Source organism: Spea bombifrons, chromosome 1 (assembly GCF_027358695.1).
Source record: "Spea bombifrons isolate aSpeBom1 chromosome 1, aSpeBom1.2.pri, whole genome shotgun sequence".
Taxonomy (NCBI): Eukaryota; Metazoa; Chordata; class Amphibia; order Anura; family Pelobatidae; genus Spea; species Spea bombifrons.
The window spans coordinates 122,250,163-122,265,997 of record NC_071087.1 but is presented as its reverse complement, the minus strand read 5'-3'; the positions used below and the strand labels follow the sequence as shown (position 1 = coordinate 122,265,997).

The window sequence follows — 15,835 nt, the reverse complement described above, 5'->3', positions numbered from 1 at the left end:
ATATGCGAGTTGGACATTTTACTTAAGTCATCTGAGTTTGCTCCTGCAAACTCATCACCTCTTATAACTCACATTCTTACTGCTAAATATCTTTACGTGTCCTATCAGATCCATATCCGCACATATGCAATGTCTTAAATAGTGGTGTATTGGTTAGGGCTGCCCTGGGCCTAACCTGTGACTTACCCCAATGGCCACTGTCCTCTATGCTTAGTACCTGGATATAATGTCATATTCTGATGCTCCACCTCTTAAGGACTGGGTAATGGTAGTACGAATCTTTTGCCAGTTAGGCACAGTCGTCCATTCTACTGGGGAGATTTCTTATGTCCCCAACCTGCCCATTGAACAGGGAGTTTGATTGCCCAATAGGGAGACCTGGCCACCTCCTTTTGCAGCAGAGTTGGTTTCTGTCCTCCCCCCAAACCTGCCACCCTAGGCCTAGTTCTAGTTGGTTTTTAGCCCCTACTGGCTGTTTTTATTGCTTAATGGCTGCTCATAGTGTTTATCTTGCTATGGAGAGTATTTACTCAAAAATTATATAAAATTCCTACCCATGCATTAGTCAAGTAATACATACTGCATTTTCTTAAATAAAAACCTACCCTTTTTGAGAGTATTTTGTATAATGAAGAAGCTACTTAATAATTATTTAATTAGAATTATTACATTTGTTAAGCATTTCTTGTCTTTGGTGTCTTACCTAGTTATATACTCTGGTTGAAAAAGACACTAAGTCCAACAAGCTCAACCCTTCAAAAACAAGAAGACTTTTATCCTATATTGTCCCAATGAGATAAAGATTCCCTCTTGACTCCAAAGGCAATCCAATGTTTTCATGGATCAGCAATATCTAAGCTAAAGTTAAATTGCTCTGAATGTCTGCGTTTACTGGAAAGGATTCCAATCTTTTTTTTTCACAGTATTGACTGAACCCGGCAAAACCACAATAACTTGGGAGTGATTACAACGTCTTTACTGCTTTGATGGTAAAACAATCCTTTCCTTTTCTAACATAAAATCTATTTTCCTCTAACCTTAGAGGATGCCCCTGTGTTTTTCTACGAATGAAAATATGATTTGAGACTTCTACTTGTATACATGAAAAACTATTGGACCAAATGGCCCTAAACATTTCACATTTACCGGGGTATTCTTCCAGAATAGGAACAAAGATAATTCCTATTTGTCTGAGATCTTTGGTCAGTTGGTCTTCTGGAGTTTGACTTTTTTGCATTTGAAGTTTTCTAATTATGGAATCTCTACATGCCTATTGAATAGGACTGGCTTTTTAAACTTAATGTGACCAAAGATAACTCCATTTGTGCTAATATGTGTATGTGCACTATAACCTGTGTTTAAAGTTTTAAATAGTGGGGAGGGGGTTATATCTTTTGAGTTAATTTTTCATAGACTCCAGTGTGTTTATGCCATGCAAATTGGTGCATGCATTTGTGAGTTAATGAGGTTAGAAAATGAGACTTCTGTGTCATCCAACTCCTCCCCTGGCTGTCTCTACCTAAAGCAGGGAGCATTCATGTGTACACTTCTTGCACATGCCCAGTAGTTTTGTTCTCAAAAAGCAAAAAATCCTTGCCTGAACTCAATTAAAAGAATCTGTAAAAAGGAACTCCCATGCTATATGCACAGAAACAACAAAACATAATAAAATATTTGCAAAAAACATAAACGACTTCCAGCGATTAGTATTACTAAAATAAATGTACCATGGTCCGTTTTCTAGATTTTTTGTCATCACTGAATTTCCAGGCATTTTAAGGCAATTTCCTCTTTTTCCTTTTGTATGTATATATGTGTATATGTAACATGCACATACAACAGACATCTAAATACATGCACAGACCCATTTTAGCAACGACGAGATACACATGGAGCAGATTAGAAGTCTTAAATCTTAAAATAAAAGTTAGTAATGTCAGATAATGTATTAAATGATTGAATGCTTTAATCTCATTGTACAAGTATGTGACTGTACCCAGACGCCACTGGGACACTCTGATAAGTCAAAACATAAAACATCTGTAGCTGTTGTCTCTTATCCACTGTTTTAGAAAAACTGAAATTACATTTGATAAGAAGCAAATCGTTGAAAAACTATTTTCAATTACAGAACTATTCTGCCGGACATGATAATCTTTGAGGCGTAACAGCTGTGTACTATAACGTTGAGTTATTGGCAATAAGTAGGGAAGGTTAAATAACCCCTAAATATTCTGGTATGGTTGTTCATAGTACAGTGTATGAGATACAAATATTCATGTTTTATTGTCCAGGACAAACAGCAAGTTACAAATATAATGCAAACATGGGGCAAACCTACTACAGTAAGGAGCATGTTTGCATTATAAATAGTTTGAAGTTTAGTTTTTAGTGAATAATTTTTGCTACAATATTTGCGTGCATAATAAATAAAATTATAAATTAACTTTGTATACTTAATATTTGCTAGATCCTGGCCTAAGCCAAATAGGGCTAGGGGGGCAGATCTAGGGTGGTGGCGAAAGGTGCGAGCCGCGATGTTGGCTTAAAACATTATCATTTGAACAAAAGATACAATTAGGGAAGCATTCAATTTGTTCTGTTCTTCTGTCATGTTGGTACACGGCCCCTTGTATTTATCGTCTGCTTGTGAGTAGTGATATGATTGCTTCAGTAATAGTATAATTGTGTTACTAAACTAGACTTATCATCACATCAATGATGGCCTCAAATGGTTGATGGTTTCATGCATACTATGAGGCCATCACTGTCAGCCTTTTTCTTAGAGTTTTCTTAATTTGCCCTAAACAAATCCACCCAAAAAATACATATGAATTTGTTATAGTACAGAGAATGGAAATAGCTTCTATTATAAACATAATTAAAATAGAACAATATAACTCAGCACTCAGTGAATTGACGTGTTTATTCCACCACGTGGCAACGTCTCATCCAACTACAGGATCTTTTTCAAGCTCGGGCACCAAGAATTTCAGTGCTACCTAACACGAGGATTGTATTTTAAACATGTCTTCCATTGATAAACAGGATGCAGACTTAATAAATGATCCTCCTTTACATGGTCTTTCATACTGCCACAATATATTTCCATGATCCTGAAAGTCTTTTAGATGAAATGTTTTGCAGGGCAGTGAAACCAAAGCAAACTTGAAATAATTCCTGATTTACTACAGTGCTTTGTCCATTTAGTTGCTAAGGCACTGGTTCACACAGCAATTTTCCCATAGCATACTGGTGAAAATGGCATGCTTTTTTCACGCCGGAGACTGTTAACCGGACAGGTTCACTCATCCATTGTCCATGACATCGAAGTGCTTCGGAATGTGAGTCTTTATACTACTATGCACTGCTTCTCCCAACAAATCAGGCTGGTCAGATTGATGTCTTAGCAAGTATGTTATACAGGTCTTTGTTTTTCTTTATTTACGAAAGAAAAGGAGGACACTCTGTAAAAATATTAATGAGAGTTCCTACTGGTTTATGGCTTCTAACAGCATTCCTGGGATTTGAAAACACTTTTAAGTTCTCAGAATTGTGTGAATATTTTTTAAGAAGGGGTCTATTCTTTGCTCAGCTGTCTTTTATTATTATTATTATTATCTATCATGTAATTTTAGAATGCAAGAAATGTGCTTTTCAAGTTTATCTACTTTATTTACATTATTTATCCAGCAAATCAAACAGCAAAAGTCCCTTTGCTGACTATCAGAATACCTTGTACTAATCACAATGGTATAAGCATTATCGAAACAAATCCTGGCCCCATACATGGGATATGCAGGTGCTGTTGTCAGGGATGTGAGGCATTCCTAACATTATAAGACGAATTATGGATAAAATGAATGGCCTTTAAAGTTCACATTTATAGTATGTACAGTATACCTACTGCATTCACCAAAAAGAAATACAGGAAGAATTACATTTTTATATAAAACAGCAAACATTATGCTTTTGTTTCCAATTTGTAACTGCTGGTGATACACAGGCAGTTCCCAGAAGCGTGTTGGGTGCTCAGAACAGAGGGAACATATATGTGATCCGTATAATAATTCCACCTGCAAGTGGATTTCCGGGGCAAAGAGAACAAGGCCAACAGAAGCCACATGTTCATTAAGTTAGGTGTAGCTTGCGAGGAAAGCGGACGTCTCACGTTTCTGCCATATATGTGCTCGGTTTGCTTTCACACAATGCTTATAAAATTGTGTGGAAGATTACGTTTGTGCCAACAATAAGATTACAAGAATGCTCATGTGTAAGTAGATTCATTCAGATGAAGAGATTTATATGTAAGATTGAACCATTGTGGGTACTGTAATGACATTACTGATTTCCATAATATTTTTAAGTAAATTTCCTTTGAAAGGTAACTTTAAGTAAATTTCCTTTGAAAGGTAACTTGGGCATAGCAGTGGCTGCTGATTTTTTTTTTTTAACAGAAACACAGAAACATAGAAATCATCAACAGATAAGACCTGTTCAGCCCATTTAGTCTGCCCATTTTGTCTGGTGCAAATACTCAAACCTTAATCAGTCCTTGGTCTCATCTTACATTTAGGTTATCCTTATATCCTTATGCCTATGTCATGCATATTTACATTGCTTCAATGTATTTTCTTTATATAGTATTACAGCACGGTCCTACCTCCCCAATCTTTTAGACAGCGAGCATTTCTGTCGCACCATTAAGTGAATTATGCCACGTCAGCCCTTCTGGTAGGAGAAACTTACCAGGGTTGCCCTTTCCTAATATACTGTTATGTCTGTGAGTTGAAACCCCCATCTTATTGAATAAAACCCAAAATGGGGGCAGAAGCACATCTGAATACGTTGAAACGGTGCAGGCACAGACAGAAGTCATATCCCCTATCACATTGTGTATAGTGCGGGTGTTGTTTAGTACACTTAAAAATAGACGTCAAATTCATTGTACAGAATGTCAACACTTGGGTGGACATCAAGAGTACATGTGAATACTACATTTTTGTCTTCAAAAAGCATTTATATTTTAAATGTGTGAATCTTTTAATGCTTTGAATTCAAACAAACAAAGAGAATGGTAATGGCTACTACTCTAATATTTTTCATGAAATGTCATATTGCTGTATCAATATAGATGTTTACTTTCAACTAAGATTGCAGCTTGTTCTTTGCTCAATTACTGGATATAAAAGTTTTTTTCCATTATTTATTTCTTGCCTCAGCTCAGTAATTTCATTTTAATCTGAAAAAAGAAGCTGTGATCATGAATTAGATAATTTGACTTTTTATGAAAAACACTTAGCATGAAATAGCTTGGCAGTGTGGGGAATCAATGGCAATTCTAGTACATATTAGAACAGTTTTGGTTTTTTTTAGCTAAAATGCTGCTTGGATTATTCTAAAATGTTATTTTTTGTTAAAGAACATATTTTATAGTGACCCAATGCCCAAAGTGAAGTAGTCTATTTTTTGTAAAATACTTTTGTGTTCTGAATGTGCTCGTTGTTTATGAATTTCCAATTACCAGTCCCCATCCTCCCAGCAGGCTTTAGGTTACTGTTCAGTCCACTTTAGTTCTCAGCTAACCAGGGGCTCAAAAAGGGTCTATTGCTGGTGAAGAGATAGGGGGCTGCTTTAGCTCTCAAGTCTTGGTGGCTGCAGAGTACCCAGGCAAGCTCTGGGGAGAAGAAGCTGTTGTATTGAAAGTGGAAGGTTCTGGCTAGAAGTTCTACTCTTCACTGTGGGTAGATTCTACAATGCTAAGCATTACAATGATAAATACTCATGCCATTTTTGGAATGGTGATTTTTCAAGGAAAGGCCATTAGTCTTTGCTTGATACGGTCAATTCGTTCTAATGAACAGTGGAATGAAATCAAGCACTTAGGCATGCCTTCTTCATAGACAAACATTGGCAGTAAAATGAAGAGCTCAGTGGCATAGGATTTCACCTTTGCTACAGGCAGTTCTGCTTTTTCTAGATATGCCCTGGTCTACTGCATGTGCTATTATTGTGAAATTGAAGCATCTAGAAGTAAAAACACCCCATGAAGCTTTAGACCATCCACACTCAGAGTGTTGCTGCCGAATCCTGAAGCAGGTAGCACATACAAATCACCTGTCCCCTGTTGCATCACTCACTACAGAGTTCCAAACCGTCTTTGGAAACGACATCAGCACAAGTACTGTGTGTCAGAACCTGATGAATGAGTATGTGTTTCGTGAATGCAATGAGAGCATTACCCACCGGAAGGCATAGTGCCTAATGTAAAGTTTGGTGGAGGAGGGTTAATAGTCTGGGGCTGTTTTTAATGGGTCCCTTAGTTCCAGTGAAGAGGTGTGTTAAAGCTACAGCATAGAAAGACATTTTAGACAACCATATGCTTCCAACTTCCCCAGTTTGGGAAAGTCCTGGCCTGTTTCAACATCACTATGCCCAGCTGCTCAAAGGCATGGTTTAACGAATTTGGTATGGAGGAACTTGAGTGGCCTGCACACAGTCCTGACCATAACCCTACTCAACACCTTTAGGATGAATTAGACTGCAGGTTGCAAGCCAGACCTTCTTGTCCAACATCAGTGCCAGACTCACTCCAAAATTGTGTGGAAAGCCTTCCTAGAGGAGCACAGGCTGTTACAGCCACAAATAGGGAACCAATGCCATATTAATGCCCATGATTCTTAATTAAGATGTCCAACAAGCTCATATAGGTGTGATGGTCAGGTCTCCACATACCAAGGTATACCTTGGATAAATAAATATCCTGTGGAAAATGTTTGAGATATGCTTTACCAAAACATCCAAAAGAAGTCATAGATGAGATACCCCTATGGTAATTATACCCTGTTGTGCTTGACCTATACGGATGAAACTATCTTAATTACTCTGGTCTTAATTTACCATTTTTGTTCTATCACCCATAACAGTGACATTATTTTGGTTGGAAAAGAGATTGCAAAGCAAAATAAAAATTCCCTCAGTATGTTTCAAGACAAATGTTTTACACTAAGATGACTTTAAGAGAATTCAAATCCATCTATTCAATTGTGAAATTCTTTTATTATTGACTCAAGAAATCCCAAATAATGCGGATGGTTAAGAAAACGCACTGCGAAGCATGTGAAGCACTGAACATTCAATTTAGGAAGCTGTGCATTATATTTATAGGAATAAATAAGAACTGGACCGGTGTAATCCTTTAAAGTTGAAAGCTAAATTACTTCTTGGCATTTCCTGTGCAGGCCAAATTGCATTTTCTTATTGTAGTTCCTCTGTTATATTCAAATGCATTAGTCCATTATGGCTAGATATGGATTGTTATAATGATCTTTCTTTTATAGAAAACTTGACTGCTTCAATGTCTTTGCTACATAACTGTGCAGCTATTAATGTGCAGAAGCTGATTTGTTAATTGAGTTTGAGCTTCAATTTCTTATTCATGATATAAATTATTAAAAAAGTATTGTAAAATGGATTAAGGTTCCGTGATACTTAGATTATGGATCTAGATGATAAGAGTTCCCCATGTTTGGCTAGTACATGTCTTAACTTAATGCAATAACCTAATTTATACTCGCATGGTCAGAGTAGGTTTTTGTTGAATGCAGTTCACTGGTTGCTTTAGCTGTGTCTAAGGTCCAGCTCCACTCTTCAGTAAGGTTATATTCTCTACCAAACAGTATAGAAACATCTTACATTTGTATTTACTCAATGTTTGCTAGTTTGCTACAGAGGGTCCAGTAGTTTTAACCTTTTTATTGTAATCCTATATATCCTATAAAACATTGTTTGAAAATAGTTTCATTGGTATGCAATATGATAATCTCTCTGATACTCCAAGAGATTATAGAGATATTAACCTCAGCAAGTGTTTGTTGCAATGGCTGTGTTGTGTCTTTACATGGGCTTGTCATCACATCCGGTATCAACATTTATTCTACTCCTGGTTGCAAGGGAGGAGGTAAAATAAATCAGTGTGATCTCTTACACTTATGCAACCCCAAAGACATATTTAGTTTCATTTTGTAATACCATTAGCTGTGTATACAGACTTCAGATAGGCCTTTTGGCCTACCCGGTGCCTTCCCTTGCGGAACACGGCCAGGACTGCCCACTGACGTCGGTGGGCGGTCCCGCTGATGTCCATGGGCGGTCCCGCTGACATTGCGGGCGGTCCCGCTGAAGTCAGTGGGAAACACCCTCATTTAAATGGAAAATGGGCGGGGCATATCAAGACCCTGCTCCCGCGACCAAGATGATTCAAACCCGGAGAGTTCCCAGTTATGCTAATAATGTCTTTGTAACCTCCGTTCTTTGCATTGTCTGACATAATAAAACATTCCGTTCATTTCATGTGATAACCTTTGCTGTATAGGGCCGTAATATTATTACTTTTTTATAGGGTAAGTACCAATCAAGCTGCAGCTTAGAGATAAACACAGATAAACAAGGGATGGACTCATGATAAAAAGTAAGAATAAAAATCAATGCATTTTTCTGTATTGAACAGCCTGTGGATAAACTATACTACAACTTTTAATTGCTATATTTGTCATGCCAATTGATCCTTAACTTCCCTTCAGATTCATATAGCAATGGGGCCATAGCAGTGATTAATAACCCAGTTCCTATGGAGCCCCTGGCAGTAAAAGACTTACTACTGTTAGGATATAAAGACAGTGTCTGTTCCCACAAGTAAGTCTGTAAACAGATGGATTCTTCTAGTGTACTTTGTGAAGCTATTTTAAAGGCTTTTTTACCTTGCACTTAACTTTTATCGGATAGTCTCACCTATATAGCTAAAGGGCAAAACAAGGAAGACTAGGAAAACCCTCTTAGACCCTTTGTTAGAATGTATATTTATACTTTTTTTTTCGTTTTTGACTGTTGCTGAGGGAACATTGACATAGGGACTGTCAAGCCTCAGACCCATGTCTGCTGGGGTCTGTTGCCAAGAGTTGTGTGCCCCCCATGCTTTTTTTTTTAAAATGCCATCAAAGTGTTCAGCTCCAAGCCAATGTATACCTTCCAGCACTGTAAATGAGGTATGTCAAAGCTTCGAATAGATGCACTTTCATGTGATAATTCATCTCCCTCACCCAATGCTCTTAGTCTTTAAACAAGTTCCTGTTGTTCTACTATTTAGTTTTGATCCTTGTTATCAGACTTGACCTTAACCTTGACCATATCAACCCATTTCTTGTAACCCTGAAATTGGACTCGATGACCTTACTTTTGGTTTTTGGTTTTTGATGTGGTTGTATGTTGAAGCCTGCATTGCTATTTCCTGACTACATTGCTCCAAGAACATAGAGGCCTGTTCCTGTGCAACCAGTATGTGGCATTGTTGATGCTGGACCCCGGCCGGCTCCTGCACGGAATATCTGGTACGGCTATGTCATCGGATTGGCATATCAGCCTGGTCCAGCCTCAGTGTATTCTTGGCATGGCTGTCACTGTGTTCTTTCCACAGCTACAGTGAACTTTTGTGACCTATTGATATACGTAGTTTGCTAAGATATCCAAAAGCAGATTAATGTATTTTAAAACACAATTAAATTATAATAATTATATTAACACAGCACATTGTTGTGACATGTAGGACTGTAGGACACTGCAATGTACTCATACCTAGCTTCTGAGTTCCTTGGAATGCAGGACATCAAGAGAGGGCAGAGGTATTTGTGTCTTATAGAGGGAGTAGTGGACCTAAAAGGGGTTGGGGTGGGGGTCTGTGGCACTATGTGGCACTCATCAGGGGAGTGCTGCGATGGCTGCCTAACGTGGGGCCACAGCTTACCACCCTGGCGCCCCCACACACTGTGCGAGAAAACTCTTTTCCCACCCAGATTCCTGCTCCCCCTGGGCAGGAAAGGAGAGTTTCCTCACACAGTGTGCAGGCACCATAGCAATAAGCTGTTAAGAGTTAGGCGGCCCAAGTAATGCTCGGCCCACCCCCAGACAAGTGAAATCTGCAAGAGAGGTAAAGGGGTGCGGAAGAGTGAATTGGTGAGTGAATGAATGTTTACAGGCAGAAATGGGTCAGCCAGGCTGTTTAGGGGGGGGCAGAGTTGGCACAGTCAGGTTGCTAAAGGGGAAGAGTTGGCACAGGCAGGCTGCTTCAGGGGCAGAGTTGGCACAGGCAGGCTGCTTCAGGGGCAGAGTTGGCACAGGCTGGCTGCTTCAGGGGCAGAGTTGGCACAGACAAGCTGCTTCAGGGGCAGTGGTGGCACAGGCAGGCTGTTTCAGGGGCAGCGGTGGCACCAGCAGGATGCTAAAGGGGCATCGGTGCCACAGGCAGGCTGTTTTAGGGGCAGCGATGGCACAGGAAGGCTGTTAAAGGGGTAGTGTTGGCAAAGACAGGCTATTTTAGGGTCAGAGGCCTACCACATCAATGTCAGGCTTAGAGTATAGTAATAGGGGTTATGCTGCACTACCGTCAATATCTGGCTCAGTATAAGGCGATAGGAGTTATGCTGTACCATATCTGTTCAGTAAATGTTATTCATTTAAACTTATTTTATTTTTAAGTTAATTTATTTTTTCAGATTTCTATTTTTTTCCAGTTGACATACAGTTTAGAAATTTGTGAAATAAATATTCTTGCCAACATTAATTTTTTGTAGGGGAGGGGGTGCCACATACAGGATCCGCGCAGGATGCCAAATACTCTAGTTATGCCCCTGCATAGAGGGGCTGTCCGTGCCATTACTCCATGTGTGTTCCTGATGCCAGGACCTGTCCTATAACACTTAACGTTATCTTGAATGCAATCCTTCTCTTTGCTGTATTTGTTTCCTAGTTTCATTGTATTAAGAAGATCTAGTGCATAATTATGCATATGGACACGGAATTGAATTTTCCAAACTATTCCACTATTTTTAATGTAGCTGTAAATTATGCTAACACTCCACTTGCATTTAATTTACAGTACCTGAAATAAATGTCCTTCCCGTTTTATGGCACATATCAGAATCTAAAGTAATAACGCAAAGTATTATGATATTTTTGAATGTGAATCTGATGCCTGCTCACATAAAATTAGCCGGCTGTATTCTAAAGCCTGTGCAATGGTTAAATAACAGCTATCATAATAATTAGGCATTGGAAAGTATTTGTCAGCGATAATAAGGGTCCCGTTTGGAAGAGAACTGGGTAAATTGGCTATTGTTATCTATAATGAGCAGGTTTGCGGTGACCAGCAGAGGCCTGGAGAACATGCAACTGTGAATTTGCTCACAAATTGCCGGAATCACTTGTTGGTCTCATAGGGTGTAAAATACATAAATTGTTGCTGAAGCTTCTGTGTCGCCACATTACAGGACCTGGCTACTGGGGTGTTGACTGTGAAAGGGTTATATTTCCCCATATAGTTGGAATGATGGTCGGGATGACACATGAGTTGTAATAACCCAGCAATCTGCCTTCTCCTTTGTTTATTTCCCCTGAGCTACAGTCAGAACAGTTTGATTTGGCTGTACAATCAGACCCTGTTTCGCTGCCAGATTCTGAAATATCCCCAAACTCTGGCTCTACCATCACACCAGGAGACATGTTTGGGAATCCATAAACAGCTGTGATTTACAGTCGCCTTTCAGCACTGTACAAGACAGCATGCAGTGACCGAGGTTATTAACACGCTTCAGGAGAGGTTTTAACATTAAGCTGTGGACTTCATTGAAGGAAATATATATCTTTTTTTTTTATGGATTTGGGGATAATGTGTCCCCATTATTTATTTAATATCGGCTTCACATATATAATTTAACGACATTATTAACCGCATAGCACAGGTAGGCTTTAAACTTAAGTTATGTGAAATTTACAGTCTAGGGAATAGGAAGACGCCACAATGGAAATAGACAGCTAGCCAAAGGACTGATTTATACATACAAGCCAGCAAGATTTAGCAGGCTCATTGTAGAGACAATTCGGATTTCCGAATGGTAACTTCTTACCCACGCCATATGCTATTTCTTTGCAGGCACCCGAAACCTGTCTGCTACATACATGGCATTTTCTGACATTGCACACACATGGAATACAAACTAGAAAATAAGTATTCTTGCAAACATTTTACAATAATCTTGTGAGTAAATAAGGATTCATTTCAGAACAGCATCTGCACAAAGTCCTTAGACTTAAGCAATGTTACATGCATTTAATGTTCAGGATTTTTGCAATGCTCTTTATTGTGTTTTGGGACACTAAATGTTTTACATCTGTTCACGTATCCTAAAGGTTCTACAGTAGATAGAAGCAAATCACGGAGGTTCTGTGAATTGCTGCAGGTTAATTAAGACATCAGATATTTCTCCTGATTCATAATTCGTGACATGTTGTTCTAAATGCTACATTTAACAGGTGCACCGCCGAGCTTCCCTATGGTATATCCTTAAGTGTACATTATAATTTTACACCCAAATAAGAACAATGCTAGCAAAGCTCTTCAAAACAATTTACATGAATAATTTATAAGCCAAACGAGTTCTGGTACAAGCATTGAGGAGACACGGCATTTTTTTTTAATCGGAAAAATGTTTGTTTTTAATGAGTTTAACAGTAGGAGAAATTGTGTGTATTTAATATGCATTGGCTAACAACAAAACTGGGCAGAATAAAAACTTAACACTTAGTACCATGTGACTGGCATGGATACAGTGAAGAACAGTAGAGCCTACATGCACTGAACATACGCATACGTTGCCCATTAATACCTTGGCCTTACCTACAATTATGATGACATCAACAAGTGTGTAGGGATTGAATCTAATCATCAACATTTCAGAAGTTAAAGTATAGCTTTTATTCCGACATGTATAACAGAAATATTCCAAAGGTACCAAAAAAAACAATATCAGGAAAACCACAGACCGATAAATCCTGCACATTCATATGGTGGTCCAGCTCACCTTCATATATGATGAGTCCCCTACTGTCACGTCTATCCCACCACAATTAAAACAGCGGGCAACTATGAAAGCACTAAATACCATGAACGTTCTAAACTTATATGAGGTCTAAAACCCTTTAAATATTAATAATATTAATAAAATCACCACAAGTCTTCTTCCTATGACACACCTTGGCCACCAGTCCTTTAATTTACGCCTTGCAGGACATAGTTCTCCTGCTTCCACTTTTAACTGTAAATACCTAAACACAATTCCACCTTTTGCGCTCCCAAATACTATTACACTCTTATTTCTGTTGTGTTTCCAATATAATAAAAAGCCAATGAATATAGGGACATAAAACCGGTTCAGTCTAAGCACTCTTGCACTTCAAATAGTCATCTGTGCCCACATGTGCTGATAGGTTGCCCTTTTCATTAATGTAATGTAACTATAATTAGCAAATAGAGCAAAAGCTCCAGTGGCTTAAGGTCAACATACATTCAAAGCTTATGTACGCTATATGACCAAAAATATGTGGACACCTGATCATCGCACCTATATGAGCTCGTTGGACATCCCATTCCAAAATCATGGGCGTTGTTATGGTGGCCCCCCTCCTCATCCGACCTTTGCAGCTGTAACAGCTTCCCTTCTTATGGAAAGGCTTTCCACAAGATCTTGGACTGTATATGTGGGATTTCATGATCTTTTGTGCAGTCAGGCACTGATGTTGGATGCACTCTTGTATGTATTGCCCATAGTGAGTGATCTTCAGCTTGTGTGCAGCTGCACAGCCATGTAAACCTATTTCATGAAGCTCCAGATACTCAGTGCGTGTGCTGATTTTGAAGCTCTGTAGTGAGTGATGCTACGAAGGAGAGGTGATTTTTATCCACTACGAGCTTCAGTACCTGGCGGATCCACTCCTAGACCCCTCAACTTCCGAATACTAGCACCAGGGCAGACATTTCACAAAGGTGGCATCCTATAACAGTGCCACGTGTAAACTCACCAAGCTCTTCAGTACAAACCATTCTACTGCTAATTTTTGTGTATAGAGATGACCGCCTATGTGCTTGATTTTATATGCCTGTTAGCAATGGGTATGGCTGAAAAGGCTAAACTCAATAAACAGGAGGGGTCCCCACATACTTTTGGTCATATTATGTATGCGGTCATTTTACAACCTTTGACAAAATTAGTTTGAAAAGCTCCATGTCCTCTTGGTCAGGGAAAAACTAGGAAGGTCAGAGCCATTAAGTGGACAGGGGGCAGTCTGAAGAATATGACAATCAATGCTGTAAAAGGCTTTGCTCCGGATGTACTATTGTGACCAGAGCAACAACATCCCCATCTTCACTAATAAGACAGCTAACTACAGCCACAGCAACTCTGCTGTGTAGAAGAGAAACTGTGCTAGGCTGCCCCTGGCCTGTGGCCCAATGGCTAATCTGCCCCGCCTATGGTTACTGCATGCTTACATCAAATCTTATCTATCTAAACGCTTAAAAAAAAAAAAAACGGAAAATGTGCCGCAAGATCTGATCTGATAGCATATGTCTAGAGATGTTCTAACGGAAACACAATCAGTATTGGTTGGATGACGGTAATAAACTGGTAAACTGTTACATTTGTCAGCAAATTGATAAATTTGTCAGGCTGCCAAAAGAGATAAACTAAATCCAATGATATTAATTAACATTTCTTTTCTTTTTTTTCTTTTTTTTGTCAAAGCTTTCCAGCTCCCACAAGATGGCGCTGTCCTCCATCAGTTACATTGGTTGCTCCGTGTCCGTTTTCTGCCTGGCAATTACACTGGTCACATTTGCTATACTGTCGTGAGTAATTTTTCACATATTATTATTATTTTTTTTCCTTTCGCTCCATGCAGAACAAATATTACCTATTTAAATGCTATTTTAGACTTGTGCACTTTCTCATTTCAGCCCACCAGTGCCTGTTAAGTTTAGGATTCTCTCAATCATAAATGCCATTAATTCTCCCAAACCCTTTAATTAGATTTTTTTTCCTATATATTTGTAACAGCTGGGTGGTTTTGCTCAAATAGCTTTAATTTCCTGATCAGCAGAGTTTTCCATTTGCTTTCATCACATACCCCAGAGCTGCTTTTTATTATCTCCATTTAGCTGTTTTAGTGAGATATACACGTGCCACGCTAAATCCATTTACTTGGTAAAAAACATGTACAAAGCAGAGTAAAAACGTTAAGTCAAGGTAGATACGCCTTGAATACAGGGGAATATATGCTATACAAGGTTCGACCCAGTGGCTTGGTAATAAAAACAGGACAGAGAATATTTCAGAGGCAACATCCCCAATATTATGCACTAAAAGAGTCGTAACTACCCCTCAATTCACTATTCAATACGAAGGGCCAAAACCAGTAACAAAGACAGAGGTGGCCCTGTATAATGCGTAGCTCAATAAATGAAATCCCGTTGATTTAACCATACATTATACATTTTTTTTGAGAATTGCCAGTAATTGAAGTAAATCTTTGAAATAGAGAACCCCTAGGACCAATTGCCTCCCTCCCCTGACAGCAATATATTTTTGTATGAAAAGTATGTATGTATGATTTTGTTTTCTAAACTGATTATAATACCATATATTTTCAAGTGGGGTAGTTCCCCGATAGTATTTAACCACCATTCACTGCAGAAGCATGATCTAGCTAAACTCTTTACCCAGTATCATGGTTACGATTTAAAAGTAATTTGGGTATAAACTTTAAAAACTAGTCTTGTCACTATAGCAACTTATGGATTGTTTCTGCTGATTAAATCATTCTATTGGTTGCTATGGTGTCAACAGCAGTATTTTATTCCAGCTGAAGAAGAGACCTATGAGGTCCTAAAAGCTTTGACAAACGACTTCAACAAAAGTGAGGAAAGGGGTAATTTGTAAACTGCTTGGAC

At 38.7% G+C, this 15,835-nt stretch overlaps 1 protein-coding gene across 1 annotated transcript in view; it reads left to right on the top strand.

Moving 5' to 3' along the window:
* ADGRD1 (adhesion G protein-coupled receptor D1) overlaps positions 1-15,835 on the top strand; it is a 168,117-nt gene that overhangs the window by 100,747 nt on the left and 51,535 nt on the right. Inside the window, exon 17 of the mRNA XM_053471744.1 lies at positions 14,631-14,734. Within this exon, the coding sequence (XP_053327719.1) occupies positions 14,631-14,734 (104 nt within the window). The remainder of the gene's footprint in view (positions 1-14,630; positions 14,735-15,835) is intronic.